Source organism: Gavia stellata, chromosome 3, assembly GCF_030936135.1.
Source record: "Gavia stellata isolate bGavSte3 chromosome 3, bGavSte3.hap2, whole genome shotgun sequence".
NCBI lineage: Eukaryota > Metazoa > Chordata > Aves > Gaviiformes > Gaviidae > Gavia > Gavia stellata.
Genome location: NC_082596.1, coordinates 9,257,953 through 9,277,936, shown reverse-complemented (window position 1 = coordinate 9,277,936; position 19,984 = coordinate 9,257,953). Strand labels below are relative to the sequence as shown.

Sequence of the window (19,984 nt, the reverse complement as noted above, 5' to 3'; positions counted from 1 at the left end):
TGCTATATGCAGGTTAAGGTTTTTAACTGCCAAAACTGCCTGTATTTCTGTAAAGTATTGCATCTCTGCACACACAATTTCACATATATTTATTTTTACTAGACCTTTCAGATGTGGAGTTCTTGGATGATTCCTCTACAGAGAGTTTGTTACTTAGTGGTGATGAATACAATCAGGACTTTGATTCAACTAACTTTGAAGAGTCTCAGGATGAAGATGATGCTCTCAATGAAATTGTTAGATGCATTTGTGAACTGGATGAAGAAAATGGCTTTATGATTCAGGTAAAGAAATTTGGGGGAGGGATATATTTTTCCATGTGAATTTCTTGCTTGTGAAGGTGCCCTTTTGATGTGTTGGAGACGAAAGTTATGTAGAGAGCTGTAAAAGGAGTGAACAATAACAAAATATTTCTACATTCTGCACTTGGCATGAGTCTGTTCGGTGTATGCAGAACTATTACTCGAAGATGGGGTTTCTCTAACAAATCGATATGTAGAACAGGATTGTAAGGAAAGGTAACCTTTTTCTTTATAGCCAGTTGATAAATTTGGAATAAAGTATCCTTTCCCGCACACAAATCATCACTTCTGTCCACAGACCATCCCGATTATACTAGCCATTCTGGTCTGGCCCTTGTGCTTTGCACTACCGATTGTAGATACCACTCTGCTCACTGTAAATGTACCTCAGCTGTATTCAAGATCTCTACTATACAGACATTAATATCATCAGTAACTGTGATGTGCGTGTGTGTGATGTGTGTGCTTCATCTTTAGAATAGCAGTTCTCAAACTAGAAATCACTAGCTGGTTTTAGGAACTGCGAAGAATTCAAATTTTACTTGGTATAGAAAAAAGGGAAGAAGAGTATACAGTGTCTGCACAGCATTCAGGTGCTGATGGATTGTAACTACTGCTGCTTATTTGTTTCTACTCCAAAGAGGGGAGCATTTCCCATCTAGTAATGAATAATTTAACGTCTTTGTCTCAAGGAATTTGTAATATAGCGATTAGATCAGATGCAAGCAACAGTGAGGAAGAACTCAGTTGTCAATAACTTTAAAAAAGCCATGAACTTCCTGTGGTTTTTTCCCCCCACTCAAAAAACAGGTTTGTATTCAACTATTAATGTGGTACAGTTTCTGTTGAAATTACAGAGCCTTTTTGGTTGAGACTTGAAGGAAGCAAGTATGACTGTCCTGTGTTAATGGACTTAAAGTCTTTTGGAAATGACAGAAAGATCTGAAAATGAAGGACACAAAGACTGTCCCTGGGAACACATTACTGAAACGCTGTCTTGGAGGAACTAAGCAGGAGTTCAGCTATGGTAATAGTGTGGAAAAATGGACTGGTGTAGGAATCTTTGGAGAGAGGAGAGGAAATTGTAGCCATAGTGGTATGACAAGAGGAAAGGTGATTTCAGTGTTTTGAATAGGTTGATGCTCAAAAGCCTGTCAAAGCAAAGAGGAAAGACTTCCAGTAGTAAACCAGCAGATATTTAGAACACAGGCAAATGCTGAGCTGAGAAAGGGAAATGTATTTTTAAGTGGTAGATTCCTGCCCGTTTCTAAAGTCCAATGACAGCCTGATTTTTTTCCTCTTCACGCCTTGTCTCACTGAGAGCAAACAGTTTGCTGTTTCTAGGCCCTCATGTCTTACCACTTCTATTTTGCTCTCCTATTCTCTTGTTTCTCCTCTTTCATTTTCTCTTCATTTTCTTTTTCTTTTAGATTTTCCATTGGTGCGATATTAAAAACACATCTTTCTAGCGCACTGGAGAGATGCTTTGTAAATATAAATAATTAAACTGAAGAGTTTTCTACTTTTCACTGTTATGCTGTAATGTATTACATTATCTTTCTACTTTACTGTAATATTATACTCCTGTTTTATGTTTCACTGCTAAATATTTAGGTGCTAAAATACTGAATGTTGTAATAAAGTATTATTAAATATTACATCTTCAATTTCTTTTTTTTTTTTCCAGTCTGGAATTTGTGGTTGAGGTAACTTTCAGAACTAGAGTTCTTTTTTAGCTTGATGTCTTTGCCTACCCGAACACAAATTGCCCAACTAAAATAATCTTACTCAAACCAGCTATTTAAGTTAAACTGCTGTTCTCTGCATATTGACGATACAAGAAATAGCTTCTGATTTTTGAGTCTACTTATCTCGGTTTTAGTTTTTGCTTTTGTTTTTTTCTGATGTCAGTGTGAAGAGTGCTTGTGTTGGCAGCACAGTGTATGCATGGGACTGTTAGAGGACAGCATTCCAGAGCAGTACATCTGTTATATCTGCAGAGATCCACCAGGTACGGGTAAACCACCTTTATCTGCAGCTGTCTGCTTAGGAATTTTAAGCAGAGATGTTATGCATTGCTTAAATTGTTAAAGCTTTGTCTGTTTTCTGTTATCTGTTATACTTCTTTGGGGCAAGTGATTCGAAGTTTGGCTCTGAGCAGAAGCTTAGTTTTCTGTTAGTAACATCTTGTTCAGCTACGCTAAATCTTATTCGTGATCTTAATTACCATCACTTTAGTTGTTGAAACTTAATTCCCCCCAAACCTTAGCGCTTTTTCCTGTCGTTGTAGTCTGAAAAGTCTTTCTAAACAAATCATTCTTGTTCAGCGATCTGTTTTTCCTGTACTTGGAATCACATCTGTTCATTTAAATATTTTTTTAGAGAAAAAGGACTCATTACCACTGTGCGCTCAAATAAGCTGTGGATGTAATTTCATATTAATTGCAATTTTATAATGTTTGCATTTGTCCAGAATTGTGTAAATAAAGGTGTGCAGCTGAATATGTAAAATATGAAAAAATCTAGCACTTTTAATGGTAAACAATGGTGTACAAACAGCACATATTGAACTTAAGATTGTTAGGATAAGTTTGAAATTGTAAGAATTAGGAAAAGTCTATTAACTTTTAAACTGAATACATTTGATTACGAAGGTGTTGATTTAAAAATTATTCTGTCCGTAAACCCATTTTTCTTCACAGTTATTTTGAGAAAAACAATATGATTTGGAAAAAGTTTTTAGTATTTTTCCTGACAATTGATACAAACACATATACATGTCTTCTGGTGAAATATCCAACAGTCCAGCTGTTTCAAAAGGGCAATGAGACTACACCCTCAAATTTACTTTCATTCTGAATTTAAGATACGAAATCTGAGAACTGTTTGCAGAGGTATAAAATAGCACAGGTTTTATTAGTTATTTTTGAGAAGAAAATGTAGGAAAACAGAGCTGGAAAGATGTGCCTTTTTTTCCATTTGCCCCAATCTGATTCTAACTTGATGGTATGGAGTCTTGTTTGATAGTTCTGTGTGGTATACTCTTTGAGCAGTCAACTTTTTCTTACTAAAGCCAACTAATTTGTCTTGTGTTCTTTCCCTGCACTGTACTAGGTACTTCGTTATCCCCTGCTATGCAGAGACTGCGTCCCTAATTTTTATCTTCTCTCCCTTCCTAACCATTACTTCTTTTCTTTCTATGTCAGGAGAAAAAGGTCATTCACAATGTCAGTATTTTAAAGTGTATTGGGATAATGGGCAGAAAGGAGATAGACAGGGTATTCTCCTGAAAGGTATGAAGGGCTTCCATCAACCCATTCTTTGTTCTGTATATGATGATAGTCTGATATGAAATTGAGTGTAAGATATTGCGGTCTTAGTCAGTCTGTTTGTCTGGGGTCCTCACTGTAAACAATAATATTGGAATAATTAGCATTATACATTTCTAGTTCTGTTTTTTGGGGGTTTTTCTTTTTTTTTTTTTTTTTTTCCTTCATCTAAATAGTTAATAAGTTGCTACAGAAGCATTAGCTAAATACGTGTTCATGCCTGTTGGGTTAAGATTGTAGATGTTGCCATAGCATGGGAGACCTAGGGCCCACTTACATCAATATCTTGTCTAGTAGTGTCTGGTAAAAGGTACCTCAACAGAGAGTGTAAGAACTCTGCTGTCAGATAACCTGAAGATGTCTGCTTTTCATGCTTTTCACAGCCTTTTCCTGGCTTCTAATAAATAGATACTGACTTCAGTATTGACGCAAAATATTTGTCTTTTAGAAGCAAATTAGGTGTTTTGGATATGTCCATATAAAATCCACTCTCTAGCATTTTTCTTGGTAACTTAGGTTTTCTCTTTTTTTTTTTTGAAAGTAAGCTGCAGTAGTTAGATAAATAAAATGCCAATTTAAACATTTTTTTTTGCAGTTTGATTGATAATAGCACAGTTCTTGATGTCCTGTACTTTGATTGCAAAGTTGATTAGATTTTCATTTCAAATGCCATTTAGAGAGGTTTTGAGATTTCAGGTTTATTTTGGTTTTCATAAGTGTTAAGAGTTTCCTCTTAATCCATGAAAACTAAATTTTAATATACTAATAGCAAGATCTTGAATCATTCTTTCATGGATGTTAGGAGACGTTTAGGAGAGTACAGTATATAATTATAGCACTCTAGTTTTAAATACAATTCTGTTGTGGCTTTAGATGGCCCTCAATTTGTTTATTGCTTACCCCAGGTCAGAGGTGGAGTGCCAAATATCTTTATGATAAAGACTGGCTAAACAATGGTCACATGTGTGGATTATCATTTTTGAAAGAAAACTACTCTCATCTTAATGCCAAAAAGATTGTGTCAACGCATCACCTACTGGCAGATGTATATGGTGTAACTGAAATATTGCATGGATTGCAGTTGAAGATTGGGATATTAAAGTAAGTATCAGTCCAGGGTTTATTCTCCATCTTTATGTATTTAGGTAGCAGAGACTACCATTATTCCATATGCATTTTTTTTTTTTTTTATTATTATTATAATATTAAAGTAATTTCTTGTGTAACGGTTTAAATAATTCCAGTGCAAGATGTAGAGTACCCTCAGTTTCAGTGGGAGTTAAGTCTTCAGCACTTGAGTGGATCTGGTATATTGGGATTATTGGTGATTTTTTTTTTTATAGTCAGTTTTGTGTTAGATGGGCATTCTGGATTTATCCTAAATTGATAAGTGACCTAGGAATACTTACATATCTGATAATGGTATTTATCAATAGCGGTGATCTAGCAGAAGTGGATGCTTAATCGTTCAGTGCTGTAAGTGGTATTCTTTATAACTTGCTTTTTCTTCTCCCCTTCGTTGCAGAAATAAGCATCACCCAGACCTTCATCTCTGGGCTTATTCAGGGATGCGAAAAGAACAAGAACAAATAACTGTTGGGGTAGAGAAAAAATTAGTGACTTTGCCGGATGCCGTTAATCCAACTGAAAGGACGTGTCACAGTCAAAACCATAAAGAGCCGCCCAGTATACCCCAGAAGATGGAAGAAACATACATCACAAGTGAGCACAGTTATCAAAAACCACAGAGTTTTGGTCAAGACTGCAAAGCAGTCACTGACCCTATGAGCTCAGATGATGAAGACACAAGTAGTTTTGAGGAGGATCAGGAATTTCACACAGAGAATAAAAACTGTTTACAATATTCTTTTAAAGATGATGGCATGAATGAGCAGGTAGGTATCATTCTTCATCTGGGAAGTTTCTTAGTTGAAAAAATATGTTCAATCTGACAAAATTCAAACGCATACAAGTATTTAGAAGTGTTCATTGTTCTAAGTCAACATACTCTATTAAAAAAAGTCAGCAGAAATCACTAGAAGCGAAGTTGGATCACTGAAATAGTTTCAGGTGAAGTATACCCATTTCAGCTGGTGAATGAAATGCAAAGTATTGCCTGTGCTAAAACGGTTTATGCTCAATACAGTGTTTCGGGGGTGGGGGGAAATGCAGGGTCTTGAAACAGAACTTAAGTGTTTTTTGTGAGGTGAGGAAAATGAGACAAATTTCCTTTTTTCTCTCAGTTGTTTTCTACATGTGGTTTTTCGTTATTGTTTGTTAAACTGAGATTTGTAATAGTGTTTGTTATTGTACTGTATTCTTCTTTTAATAGCAACACTAGAATTCTGTCCACAAGTAATGATTTACCGACCAACGAATGTCATCTCGTGCGCAACTTCTTTTGAGTGTTTTATATTGCATATTTCTTCTAATTAAATGTTTCACAGGTTTTTAGTCAGGATTATATTTGGCTATTTAAACAGCGCTCTCATTTTTGGTATTAATGGTTTGAATCCATTACTTTGTGGAAAAGCTCTGAAACTTGTTAATCTGGCTTTAGTGAAGAGTTCTCTTTAAGCATAAAACAAAATGAAACAAACCTTTCTGTTTTCTACAATACCAACTGTGAGAATAAATCGCCCAACTCATCCCCCTTTTGAAGTACAGTTTCTGGTGTGGAAGAAATGAGTAAGATATGTCTTTTTTTTCTTTTAATTTTAGTTTTAAATGTGGCATGTAAGCGATATAGTCTGAATGGAAAAGTTTGGCTCATTCTAGTTAGAAGTAACTGTATGCTAAATTGCATGATTATATTCCATTTGTGTAGTAAGGAGACATGCAGCAGTGTGAAATACACTTTCCTTCCAACAGTAGCTTAAATTGCCATTGTAAATAGTATAAATACATTTAGAATTAAAAGAGCAGTGAAACAAAACTACTGTTCCCTTCAGAGACTAAAGCATGTATCTAAAAAGCTGGGTGCTGTCTGTTTTAAACCAGGAAGAGATCTGTTTGGGGCAGTGTCAGAGTACTCTTTCCTTTGGGACACCTTAGTTCACCTTGTTGTCAGTAGTCAGCCTTGATATCTGAAATAAGGCTTTCTGTCTAGACTTAATATATGCATTGAAAAGCTCTCCTTGGTTTCTCCATGAACATGTTCGTTCTTACCTTAAAACCATGATGACACTGACACTGAAGTGCCATTTTTACATGAACTGACTTCTCTGTAAGATGTCTTCTTCACCTGTCCTTGTCAAAGTTTTGGTTGGGGCTTTGTATTCTCCCTTCTAGCATCCTGCAGAGCCTTGAATATTCTGGTTTTCCATACTGTTTTGTCTTATCCTAATCTACAGTTCTGTTACGTATCTTCTTTTCTCTTATAAACAGTGTTCAGATTGACTATTATCAAGTCCCTTTTTGGACTCTGCATCATCTTTAAAATTGTATTTAGTTTCCTTGTTCTTGCTTCTGAAAGTGTGAGCCTTCCCTGCCTGAACCTCCCATTTATTTCTTCTCCACAAGCTGGATCCTGTACTCTGCTTCTCTTACTACCCCCCCTACCAATCCCTGATTCCCTGCATTGATCTCTTAGGTTAGAGGAGGACCTGTTTGATCCTGTGGGTTTTTTTTTTTTAAGGCTCACTTACTAGCCATTTGAATAAATACAGAGGTCATTAAAAGGAAGAAAAATATTTTACTCTTTATTTAGATGTTAAGTTACTTAGCTTTAAGATTTTCTCTAACTTACTGCAGTGGGCATCTAAAAGATTCACCTAGCAGATGATCTTGGTTTTAGAATTATGGACTTGGGTACTCATACAGCAAGGGAGAAATGGTGTCTTTCTCTCTTGGTTTTAGAGAGGGTCTGAAAATTGTAAGAAATAGGGCATTTTGTACTTACCTTGGAAATATCCTTTATAAGATTAATAACAGTTTGAATAGTGAAAACACTGTGGAGGCAGACCTGGTGTCTTGAGAGAAGAAAGATTTTATCCAAAAGGTTTGAGAGTTTAGAGGCTTTTATGACTTTTAAAATCTATTTTTTATAAATAACTTTAACTCCTTTAATGACTATTGTGAATATTAACAATACTTGTCCTCCAGGTCTCGCTCATAAAGCTGCCAGCAGGTCGGTCCAAGTTTGATTTGTTTTTTTAATTCATTTTAAGTCTTTAAAAGAAAGGGTTTGGGGTTTTTTTGCTTAAGAAGTAATGTAAAATCCATCAGTCCTTATTTTCTTCTTCCCCTCTCTTCTCACTCTTCCCATTCTTGACTGGTGGAAGAAATACTTTAAGAAAAAAATGATGGTGTTATGTGACGTGGAAAAAACCCAGCTGTGCACTTCATCAGAGAAGTGTACTAATACAATAAAATTCACTCCTTGCTCTGGCATTTGCCGTGAACTGACACTGTGTGAGCACACATATCCAGCATTCTAGTCCCTAAAATAGAATCATCAATAGCTAAAAGAACTTCATCAGACATGAAGTCATAGTGGGTATAAAATGGAAACTGTGAATCCTGCTAATTAATGGAGATGCTGAACATTTTAACTTATTAAATCCTGTATACTACCTTTAGTCATTTCCATTAGCTGAAATTTCAGATAGAGAAAGATGAGGAACTTGTGTATTATCTCTGACTTGCTATGAAGATACTAATTATTTCAAAGAAGTCAATCTTTCTTAGATACTATGTTTGTCTAATTCTGCCTGTTACTGCCCTTGTAACTATCCTCAAACATGTTCAATTCTGTCCCAGACTTGTGTTTGCAAGCTACCTGGGACCATAGCAATGGTAGGAAGAGAAGTCTTTTGTCTTAATCAACAAATAGGATGGCCAGCTTATTTGTGCAAAATAGTGACTTTTGACATCTTGGATATTACTGCATTTTAGGGAGTTTTCCTTCATTCCCTGGCTAAAGTTGAAACAAACCTTAGGGTTTTGCATGTTTTTGGTGATGGTAGACTGATGCAGTTCAGCACTTCGTGATTTAAGTCACGACTTATGTAAAAAGGGCAGAAAAATGCAGTCTGTCTTACTGCATTAAACAAAGTGCTTGAGCTGGTAAACTTTACCTCTTGCCTCACTCCCCCAGTGCTATACATGCTCATTTGTATGGAATTTGCATTTTGTTTAGTTTAGTCTATTGATGTGTCACGGTACATGGCTTTTTTGAGTATGTTTTTTGTCAAGTAGATAGAAGTACAATTCTAAACCAGCATAGTTTATCATGTGACTCAAGTGTTGAATTCAACACCAGAAATTAAAACAAAAAAACCCTCTTAAATGGCAATCTTTTTCTTTCTGTTGCTCCTATGAAGAAGAATTCTGCTGAAGGAAACACTGTGTTTGTTTGTAATGAAAGAAAAGGCACGGAAGAACAAGTGGACACACATCTTCAATGGCAGCTAAATCTCCTTACGCATATAGAGAATGTACAGAATGAAGTCACCAGCAGAATGGACCTGATTGAAAAAGAAGTTGATGGTAACTGCATTGCCAGATTCTTGTTAATACACCTGTAACAGTATCTTTCATTGCCACCTTGTTGAAGGTTATCTGAGGCACTGAGGATGGATTTTTAAGTATTGTATTCAAATTTGGGTACCCAAAATTATAACCCCCACCCCCTTCCACAAGTTTTGAGTGCCCAATAAAGTAGCTTAGGCACTCAGGACCCCTGAAAATTTAGCTCAAGATTGTGATATTAGGCAGACTTCTGAAAGAAAGCTTAGGTAACTTGTCTAGTCTTTGTCCAGATATGGATGATAAAGTTGATAGATTTTTCTAAGCCTGGAGTGTTTTTGGCCTGATTGTTCTGGTAATTGGCAATATTTAGGAAAAAACCAGATGTGTTCATTCTGCCTTCAAATTTGGTTTGCTATATATTAGTAAGTAACTGGTTTCAGGAAGACAAACCAGGCTTCCTGAGTAAACTTGAATGAAATTATAGTGTAGGAGTAAATACTACAGCTCATAAGTTTACTAGCCAGTAAGGGGAGCTTGTAGCCTAGTCATAGGAGTCCTTAATTATCTTTTAACAAATAAAGTTGTCTAATTCCTATTTGCAGTTTTACTTTCAATATTCCTGCTTGTACTAGGCAGTATTTCTAGGCTAACAGGGTTGACCTTTTCCTTTCTCTGTCTCTACAAGCATAGAAACTCCTTGAGAACATTTGTTGAAGATTGGAAAACCATTCTGTAATCTGGACCTTGTAAACAGGAGCCAGTTAAAGTGACAGAAGCAAGCCTTGCATTTAAGGATTGCATTATCTGTTGCAGAGCTGTCATAGCTAGAAGATTGTGAACTGAGGTTTCTTTTATGTGTGTAAATGGTAAACTGTTAGCTATGGGTATAATTTGCTCCCAGGTACCTTTTTATAGTAACAATCAAATCAGAAGACGTGTTTGGATTCTTTGAGTGAAACACAGAATTAGTTGGTTTTTCCCCTAATAAAAATTTCTTCTGTTAAACAAAGATCACAGCCTCAGTATATTTTCCCTCCTTATAAAAGACAGAGTAAGAAAGAAGAGTTTAATTTTTATGAAAACTGTTTCTTGAAGACTTATTCTAATCAACTTCTTCCTTTTCCTTCTATAGTTTTAGAAAGCTGGCTTGATTTCACTGGAGAACTGGAACCACCAGATCCTCTGGCAAGATTGCCTCAGCTCAAGCGACGTATCAAACAGCTCTTGATTGACATGGGGAAAGTACAGCAAATAGCAACGCTTTGCTCTGTATGACAAAAGGAAGAATAAAAAAGTAAAAATAGGTTCTTTACAGTGAATTTTCTTACTTAGCCACAAGACTGACAGGAAGACAGCAAAAAGCTGAGCATTTATCTGGTTCTTTGCTGATTACATTAATAGCCTGAAGCGTTAGAGAGAGGAGAGGAAATCTAGAGTAAGGAATCTGTTATACTGAAAATCTGAATATTCAATGTCCAACCCTCAAAATGTAATATATTACATACTGAGAAATGTTGACATGATTTTAACATGATAAACAAGAAAATCCCCGTGTATAAGAAAGTTGAACAAACAAAAACTCTGTGAAGAACAATGCTACTATTTTGGAACCTTTGGCAAAAAAATCTAAATTAGCAGATTTTAGCTGACTAAAAATTCTTGGGAACTGCCTTTTTGATAAATTCCTCTTATCTTGGTAGTGATGATAGACACAGAGAGATCTGTATCCTCTCTACAAGGAAAGTTTTTAGATTATTTCCTTCTCTCATGAATGTTCAAGAAAATGAACACGCTAGCTTTGATTTTTTTTTTTAAAGAAATTACTTATCATGGTCTCCTTTTTAAAGTATATTTTTAAATAGAAGTCCTTATTACAGCACCCTTAGACTCCTTTAAAACCTAAGTGGCAAATAGTGGTGGTCAGATGTGCCAAATAATATTAAAACCACTGGGATGAGAGTTTGATTATGACTTAATGAAGGTTTTTTCCAAAGTCCTACTTGGTGCCAGCAATCCATCCAAAATTGTATCTAGTTTATATTTTTTTATGTTCTATTGCAGTATTCAGGATTCAAGGTACAATTTTTGTCCTGGGTAGCTCTGTTCTGGTGTTGGCCCTCTGAAACTACCATCCTCAGCTGGGATGAGGAATGACAAGAGCAGCAAAACTGTCTGTGGCTGTGAATATACTAAACCACTAGAATAAATATCACAAAATACATTATCCAAAATGTTTTTATGAAATCTTTCAGCTTCAGTGAATGAAATGTCATGAAACCAAAGGCAACCTACTTGCTCTGTTAGCTCTTGCTGGATTTTGAGCCCAGGACTTTTCCTGTGCTTATAAGTTGCCACTGTACCCAGTGCTACATACATATTTGTATGTGTATGTATATGTGTATAGATACACATGTACATATATACATACTATATACATTTATATCTACACATGTCTAGTTTTATTACAATAGACTATAAGAACTGGTGGTTAACATGAAATGTTACCTTTTAACAAGCAGTTTCTAAAATTGAAAATAATGTATGTACAGGTTTTGAAATTTGTAAAATATGACTGTTAAAAGGAGGCTATTTAACTGATGACATTAAGATACTTGAACATTTTATGCCTCACGTCTGTTTATCAGTTCTAGTTATCTGTATAAATGCATTTTAGAACCGATAGACAGTAAACTTGAATTTACCTTTTGATAAGAGTACAAGCCACTGTACATTCAAAAATTATTTAAATTTGCAAACACACTGTTCTATATGTAAGGTACTGTATGTAAAACTGTTTATTAAAACTATTCTGCATACTCTACATTTTCCACTTTTCTTCCTGATCTACATACAAATGTAAAAAAGAAGTGATTGTTATAATGTACAGACCATCAAAAATCAAAAATATCTTTGAATGCCTTTTGAGGATGCATAAAATTGAAAAACGTGCCAAAGATGGATTATCCAGGAAAGACTTTGCAAACAGTGCATTGAACTTTCATGATAAAACCATTATTGAGAAAGCAAGCAACATGACTGGTTCATTGCTCAAATAAACCTACCCTGACATTTCCTGTCTGTCTATCATGTCTGAAGTGAGTTATCACTGTTGATGTCCAAAGCAAAATGTAAACCCCTATTACAGAGTGGTTGCTATTTAAAAAGTCTTGCCACATCAAGCTTATAGGAGACATTAGAGCTGCATGGTAACATAGAAGTTAATTATGGAATCATGATGGCAACTTCGTAATGCAGGAAGAACACAAGAGCTAAGGAGTTCTTGACATTTTTATAGCAACTGTTAATAAAAATACTCTGTTTATATAGTTGGATGCTTAAAAAATGGCTTCAAACAGTATGAGTAGTTGAGTGACCTACTTGCTTTTGGATATGTGAGACTTTTTTAGATATTATTCACTTGCTGCATATCCTTGAATGTGGTACTGTGTGTACTGTATAAGAGAAGTGTAAATCCAGATGAATTACTTTGAAACAAAGTGGAATGTATTTACATAATTTATACAGCATACACTGTAGCAATATTATGCAATGTGTGTGCATGCGTGTGATATAATATAATTGTAAATGTTACTGAAGGTGGAGGTGGACTGAGAGATACCAGGTGGGAGAAGGGAGGATTCATTCTTAGTGCAGAGATGGAGGAATGGTATCCTGAAAAGGAAATCGTAAGGTCAAAGTTGCACTTGCAGCTTTAACTTGTCTTCTGTTTGTATATGTAATGGTCTTTAAATTTAAATGAGTAAATTTTATCCCTCAGGATCCCGCCTTATTCAGGATGGACTGAGCTTACAAAAGCAAATAATCTGTTCAATATTTTTTTATCTTCATTTCTTGTGTAGTCGTGTATTATAAAAATTGCTGCAAGCGTTCATATCTTCTAAGAAATACAATCTCAGTGTCCTTACGGACAGTGCTGTGATACATTGTGTATTGCTTGAATGCTTCACAAACTTGTCTGAGTTTGCTTTCTCAAATTGTGATGTTAGTCTGTAACATGTGAACATTAGTTTTGGCCCCAGTTTCTCAAGTATTCAAGGGTTTGGGATGCTTTTGAAGTTTTTTCTTTAAACACAAGTCAAGTGCCATAAAAATGCTAAGTGGTTTGCACAGAATGTAACCTACAGTTGATTGCTTTGCTCGTGTGCCAGTCAAGCCCAATGTGGTCTGGCTCATACCAGTATTTCTTCTAGTTGGCCTTATTGAGAAAATCTTTATCCTGTAGGCATCATTTTCCATCTGTCTTCCTGCTTCCTCTGTAAATAAGCCAGGGATCTACACGCGGTCTATTTGCAACATCATTTATTGGGGCATGAATTGCGATTATTTGTGCAGTATGATGAAGGAAGCAGACCCTCTCTGGGGAAGAAACAGTATATGGCGATGTAAGGACTGTTTTTGATACAAGTGCACAGAAAGGTAGAATTTTTACATTTGCAGCTTTCTTTAATAGAAGCTCTTAATAGTAATAAACAAAAGGGAAATGCCATTGTACAGAAGCCTCTTGTGATTTCACAGGGCTAAGTGGCAAACTTGTGGAGCCTTTAAATGCCCAGCTTTTTGTCTGAGGCTTGTTTTTTTCATGGAGGTATCAGGGTGATTCATTTCAAAGCCTTCTCCTTCCTGCGACCATACCGTAGGTGTCTACATCAGGAATGCTGCGTTTTCATTTGCAGCAATGGCCGTACAACACCAGTATTGCAGTCATAAATGAAATGTGGTCTTGGTGACATGATCAGATACCGCATGCTGGGGCTGCCTATGTTTCAGTTGCAAAATGGAGGTACTTCAAGTCATATGGCAGGGAGTGGGTTGGAAGATGCTTCCTGCTAACCCTTTTCGTGGGTAGCTATAGGTTGAGTAGCGCCCATATTTTGGATATTTTGGCCTTAGATGCATAGATCTCTGTTCAGCTGTGGAGTAATTTACAGTGGTAGAAGCCTGCTGTCCTCTCTAAAATAGTCGAAGAAGATAGGTTGCAGTTTTCTGATAGATTTCACATACTTCCTGGGTGGCAAAGAATTGAAACTGTTCTTCCATGGGTGCAGTCCTCTTGTATGGCTGACATCCACCTGTCTCTCTTCAATTTTGTGTCTGAGCTTCTACATGTGCTCCTCGTCTGTTTGTTCTGCAGCTTGCATCTGGTTCTCCTTTTGTTCTTCAGCTTTCTGCACTCCAGCTTCTTCTGTGATGCCTGGGGGGTTTCACTGCTCTGTTCTTGTGCCCAGTTCTTCCTGGCTGCTGTGGGAAGCAGTGTAGGGAAAGCTCTCCTCTGTTCTTCTGTCCTCAGCCTCCAGTGTGTCCTATGAGCTGTGTACGGTTGGAGTGTGTGTACCATGATCAAAATCCTCAGATGTTTTTGCTGCCTTCCTTTAGTGAGCCTCTTCTGATCTTGTGCAAGTGGTGATCTCCCTCTACTCCCATCTGGCTTCTAACTTAACTAGACTTGAATGAGTATTACAGCAAAACCCCTCTGGCACTGTTGGGCTCCAGCACTCCTTACCAACCTGAAGGTTGGGATGTAAAGGAGTCGCTTGAACTTCACAATAAAATTGTAAAAGTATTTTGATGCTTGCAAACCAGAACATTTTTCCTTTGTGTTTGGAGGGAAACTGCAACTATTTTTCTTCACTGAAACTTTGAAAGACACAAAACAGGTCCTGAACTGAACTGGAGCTTGATGTAAAAATCAACAACAAAAGTAGGGGGTGGGAAGCATTCTGCAAACAGGGGCTTCATAACAAGACGTGTGCAATCAGGCCATCTTGACTACCTTGCCCTGTTAGTAGTTATATGGAGGTGCTGATGTGTGAAGGGGGGTGCATGCAATGATGCCATTCATTTGCAAACGGGACCCATCTTTGCCATGTCAGTTTAGAACACTGGAACTGCAGGTTTTCTCTCTACTGCTTAGACTTGTTACAGTACGCACACCTTAATTTTGGAGTGCTTATTAAGGTCAGAGGCTTAATCACTTTTGAAATGCCCGTTGCCGTTGTCGCATTTTATTAGCTGACACTTTGTGCTGAGTCCATATGGCTTTAGGTGATCATTTTACAGAGGATGTTTGAAATACTTCAGTAATGGTTTTTATTATACTATGTTATTTCCTGGACACTGGGAGTGGGGGTCTGTCTTTAGCAATAAGTATTATACACTGTGTGTATATCTGGTTTTATATGTGGAAAACAAATACGAAGTATGTAATGATGGTGAAAATACACTGCACAGAGCAGATTGTGCATTTGGCAGCCATTCTGCACCAGCCTGAACAACTCAGATAAAAAAATTGGAGACGCCAGGGAGAAAATGAACTAGCGTGAAAAACCATTCAGGGATGAATTTCCCTTTCCATACGCACTGGGCCTGTGTGGATGTGGTAGATGAGCCAGCCTTACTCTGTGGATTGAATAACTAAAGCTAGTTCCATTGCTGCGTACTTCAAACAGCAGCCTTCCTTTCTTCAAAACTGGCCAGAGCCGCCTCCGTTCAGCTGTAGCCTGTGCGTCAGTGTATTGTCACTACACACTCTGAGAGAGGCAGCAGTGCACTATTATTAAATCTTCCATGAAAGAAGCTAAATACTTTCTTCTGTGATTTGTTTTTTATAATAGCAATAATGTTGACTGCATTCTAATACTCACAATAAAGGTCTGTTGAGATTGTTATGCCTGGGCTCCCATTCAGTGGCCTTTTGTTTTGGCGAGCTAGTGAGTGCTTGCAGACGTTTTAAAGCATTAGGGAATCTTCAGTTGCATTTTTAGCCTGTAGTCAACAAGTTACATGCAGTCATCAATACTCATTTATTTGTATACATTGCAAAGCTTTAGGGAATCTTCAGTTGTATTTTAGCCTGTAGGCAAATTATGCAGTCAGTAAATTATTTGCGGTACTGAATTACTTATTGTGTGGCAAGGTAATTAGAAGATTTTTCTCTTCCTGAACTGCTTGGTGTTTAACAATTTCAGGGTTGGAGTTTTGCAATGCACTCGGTTCTTGAAAGACGATGTCTTTCAACAACACGTTCACACTGATGGCATCTCTTCTTGTGGGCAGACATCTGCCTTCTGAGGGGTGTTTCTAGTTTTGTGCCTTTGTACGACGTCACTACAAAAAACCTTCAGTTTGCTTTTAGTGATTTCTTATATTTTAGTATTGCCTACAAACTATTGTTCAGGACACTATTGTAGTGGGAAAGAAATGAGCAAATGATGCTAAGAAAGTTCCTGTCCTAGATGTTCTGTGGACCAGGGCGGAAATGGTAAGCGGCAGGTGAATGAAATCAGACAGAACCTAAATGAGTTACTAACACAGAGAAATTTTTCTGTTCACAGCAAAAATAGCTATGATCTTAAACATGCAAGAAATTTCAAAGTTTTAATTCTGAAACAGATATTTTAGTCATTATTGAAGGCGCAGTCTCTCAAATAGATAGAAGGCCAAATTCAGATCTTGGAGTAATACACTGAAACACTTTTTCTAATTAGCAGACTTATTAAAGAAGAGGTTTCCTGAGTCAGACCAAACATCTAGCCAGTCCGCTGTCTTATCTTCAGTAGAAATACGATGTCAGCATCTGTAGGAGCATACTGACTATAAAAGATCTGTACAAATTGGCCTTTCCCTTAATGCATCTTTCACTTCTGGTAAACTGAGGTTCCCTTTACGAAAATCTTTATGAAGACCATCAGTTTTAGCAATCACTGATGGATCTGTGCTCCATGAGTTTAATCTGTCTTTTTTCATTCATTTCTTTTGCAACCTCAGGTGGCATACTCAATTCCACAGCTGTGTTGGGTGGCAGAAGGAGTTGTGTTTGTCCCTGAACTTGCTTTCTGCCTCCATGGGCTGTACGCTGTTGCCTTCGGTTCCAAGAAGGTTAAGTACCACGTTATCGAAAAGACGAAAAGTAGTTTTGTCCTACCAACACCAGAAGTTTGGCACCCTGTGGCTGTCCTTGTGGGACTGACGGTGGCTTTTCGCGCTGCATTAGCTTGCTATTGTCAAACATTGAATTGATTAAGTGTGCAAATCTATCCATCGTGCCACTGCGGGTTGCAGAACTGACTTCTGCTTCGGGTTTCAACACAATCTGCATCGCAGATGTCATGAGAATAAAATAAAAATTTTTCTCCCTTGCATCACTATGGTACTATTAGATAGGGGAAAACTCTGTTATCTCCAATGGGTAAGTAAGAAAAAAGCCATTTTACTTGCCCTAGAAATGGTTCATTTCTGCAGGGACAAAGGCAAATTCAAGTGTTCTTACATGGGCTTCGTTAGGTTCTTTTGTCACCAAAGGCACTTGGCCAGCTGGTAAATTGTAACACAAAACATTGAAGTCCTCTGCCCGCTTTTCTGATCTAGCCAAGTTTAGCATAGAAGTTACTGGAACTTCCCCATCATTCTTTCAATCTAAAGAATGTGTCATGTATGAAGTGACCGAAACTTGTATTATCTGGTGGGGCTATGCTTTTTTCCTTGTCATCTTTCAATTTTGCATTACATGAGGACTTTTTAAAACTTAATCAGAGATGATAGAGATGGTAAGTGCTTCATAAGGTCTTGTTATTGCTATCTGTGCCAAAATCATGTGAAGAAGATTGAGACAAATGTCTCATGCTTGGGAAGAAGTGTACCAAATGTAAAACATAGTTCTCTGTAAGTGTAATAAGTTGTTAACAAATGGTGTGAGTCTATGATTTTCTGTAGGTGGGAGAGGATTGTCCAATATTGGTGATCTATTTAACACAGAAAAGCAGTTTATTATTTAAAAATAAATGAACTAATTGATATGGGCATAATCTGACCATGTTTTCAGTTCTTAAGATTTTTGCTTCCAATTTGCTGCCTCATTCAGGAGGCTCCCTTAAGTTCGTTTCTTTAAGTAAGGTTGACTTCCCAGGCTCAAGTTTTATTTGGGTGAGAACAACTTTTCTGTGGGTATAGATGTTTATGTGTCTATGTACAGGCATCATTTACCTTTGGGCTTTTCGATATGTAAAGATTGCAGTTGCACAAATTGTCTTTTCTGCTCAGAAAGTGTATGCAAAACTGGAACAATGAATAAATGGTCTGCTTCTCCCTTGAGGTTTGTGATTTTAATGTTTCATCACACTGACATTTTTCTTCCCCCCAACAATTATAGTCTAGATTGAGTAGCTTGGTTGTTGTAGTAGTACAACGAAAGAAACCCTCATTTCCAGCACTAGAGCAACGATTTTGAAGACATGTTAGTTTTAAGGCTGTATTGGTCACAGGGACCTTTTCTGCTCCTCGGTGAGCTAATTTAAGATATTCTTCCATCTCTTCTCAGGTGCTAAAAATAGAAGTCAATTCAGTTGTCCCTTCACTGAGGGTTATGCAGTGAGGCTTTTCTTAATTTGAATTTGACCAGCCATAGATGACAAGTGCCTTTTTTTCTCTGAAGAATGTGGATTGCGCATATTGGTCTGTAAACTAGTGGGGTTTTTTTATTCCATGGGCTATTGCATCCCATTGAACTTGCGTGTACTGAGATGCCCATCCTGGTTTGACACACATCTAGAAGCGGTTTAAGTGATGCCAATTGCCGAAACTCACTCTCTCACTTGGTTTTTTAAGAGACTTTTAAGACTTGGCTGTTCCTCCCACTTGCATAGTTCAGAGGTTGTTTTCTAGGTGTTTCTGAAGGAAACAAAAGTAATCTTGGGAATCAGTACTATGTAGATATTGAAGATTTGTGCTTCTTTCTGTTAGTAATAGCCCTTTGATAACCTCCTTGGTTTCCTGTCTGCCTTACTCCATTATCAGCTAGTAATGACCTTTGGTAGCAAAGAATAAAGGAGGAGAGTGTGTGGCTGCCTTAATGAGCTTGCTCCTCTCCCCCTTTGCTGTGCAAGGAACCTGAATGAAAATTTTTAACTAACTTCAGAAAATGGGACTAAATCAATATCACACCCCCGCACCAACACACACACTCTGGGTATGTGTTTCAGTGGCTTGGAAACATCCTTGTGCCTGCAAGCACCGACCCCACTGCCCCTGGAGAGCCCGTGACGCGGGGCTGGGCTGTCTCCTGTTGCTCTCCTGTAGCTGCCCTGCTGCAGTGGGGAGCAGAAACAAACCTGAGACTCTTGAAGCATACTTGAGTCAAAAATATATGTCATGTTCAGACTTTAAATCTTTTGTAATTCAGCCCCCCTAGTGCTAATGCTGGCTAGTCTCTGTTTAGTCTGATTCTGTTGACCTGCATGTATGTTTCCCTGCAAATCCTATGCTAATCCAGAAGTTAATTTTCTTTCTGTGTCATCTTAATCAGGGCTGTTACAGAATTTTTCTTTATGCCTTTGAAGATTGGCTTTTTTGGTCTGTCATCTATGCTGGACATGTTCTTCACCTTTTCCTGGTTTGATCTTTCTGCTCTTGACTTTCCTCAAGTCCAGAGCAGGTTGCTTGAAAGTCAAATCCAAGTATAGCCCACTCATTTTGTAAAGGCTAGGGGTGCTAAAGCAAGATTGTACTGCTGTTTGAGATCACATTTACCATATATACATCAAACACTGTAGCACTGTAGTGGTTCACAGCCTCCACAGAAGGCTGCTTGAATCACTGTTAGCACGGTCTTGGTCTGTAGGAGAGTTTCTAGACTGCCTAGTACCTGTGAATCACAAAGAGGAGTGCTGCTGGCACTTTTTCCTGAAATCAGCCTAAGTCCAGCCTCAACACGTGCTTCTGTTATTATTTAGCTAATTCTTCTGGGCCCATTTGTCCAACAAGCTTTGCATAAGTGAGGGTGAGATCATCAGGGGACTGGAACATCTTTCTTATGAGGAAAGGCTGAGGAAACTTGGGTCTTTTTAGTCTGGAGAAGAGAAGACTGAG

At 37.5% G+C, this 19,984-nt stretch overlaps 1 protein-coding gene across 1 annotated transcript in view; it reads left to right on the top strand.

Moving 5' to 3' along the window:
* The window catches only part of PHF20L1 (PHD finger protein 20 like 1), a 56,978-nt gene extending 44,892 nt beyond the window's left edge, over positions 1–12,086 (top strand). Inside the window, exons 15-20 of the mRNA XM_009818793.2 lie at positions 103–284; positions 2,214–2,313; positions 4,537–4,732; positions 5,157–5,526; positions 8,959–9,121; positions 10,236–12,086. Of these exons, the coding sequence (XP_009817095.2) occupies positions 103–284; positions 2,214–2,313; positions 4,537–4,732; positions 5,157–5,526; positions 8,959–9,121; positions 10,236–10,378 (1,154 nt within the window). The 3' untranslated portion in view covers positions 10,379–12,086. The remainder of the gene's footprint in view (positions 1–102; positions 285–2,213; positions 2,314–4,536; positions 4,733–5,156; positions 5,527–8,958; positions 9,122–10,235) is intronic.
* Positions 12,087–19,984: the final 7,898 nt, after the last annotated feature.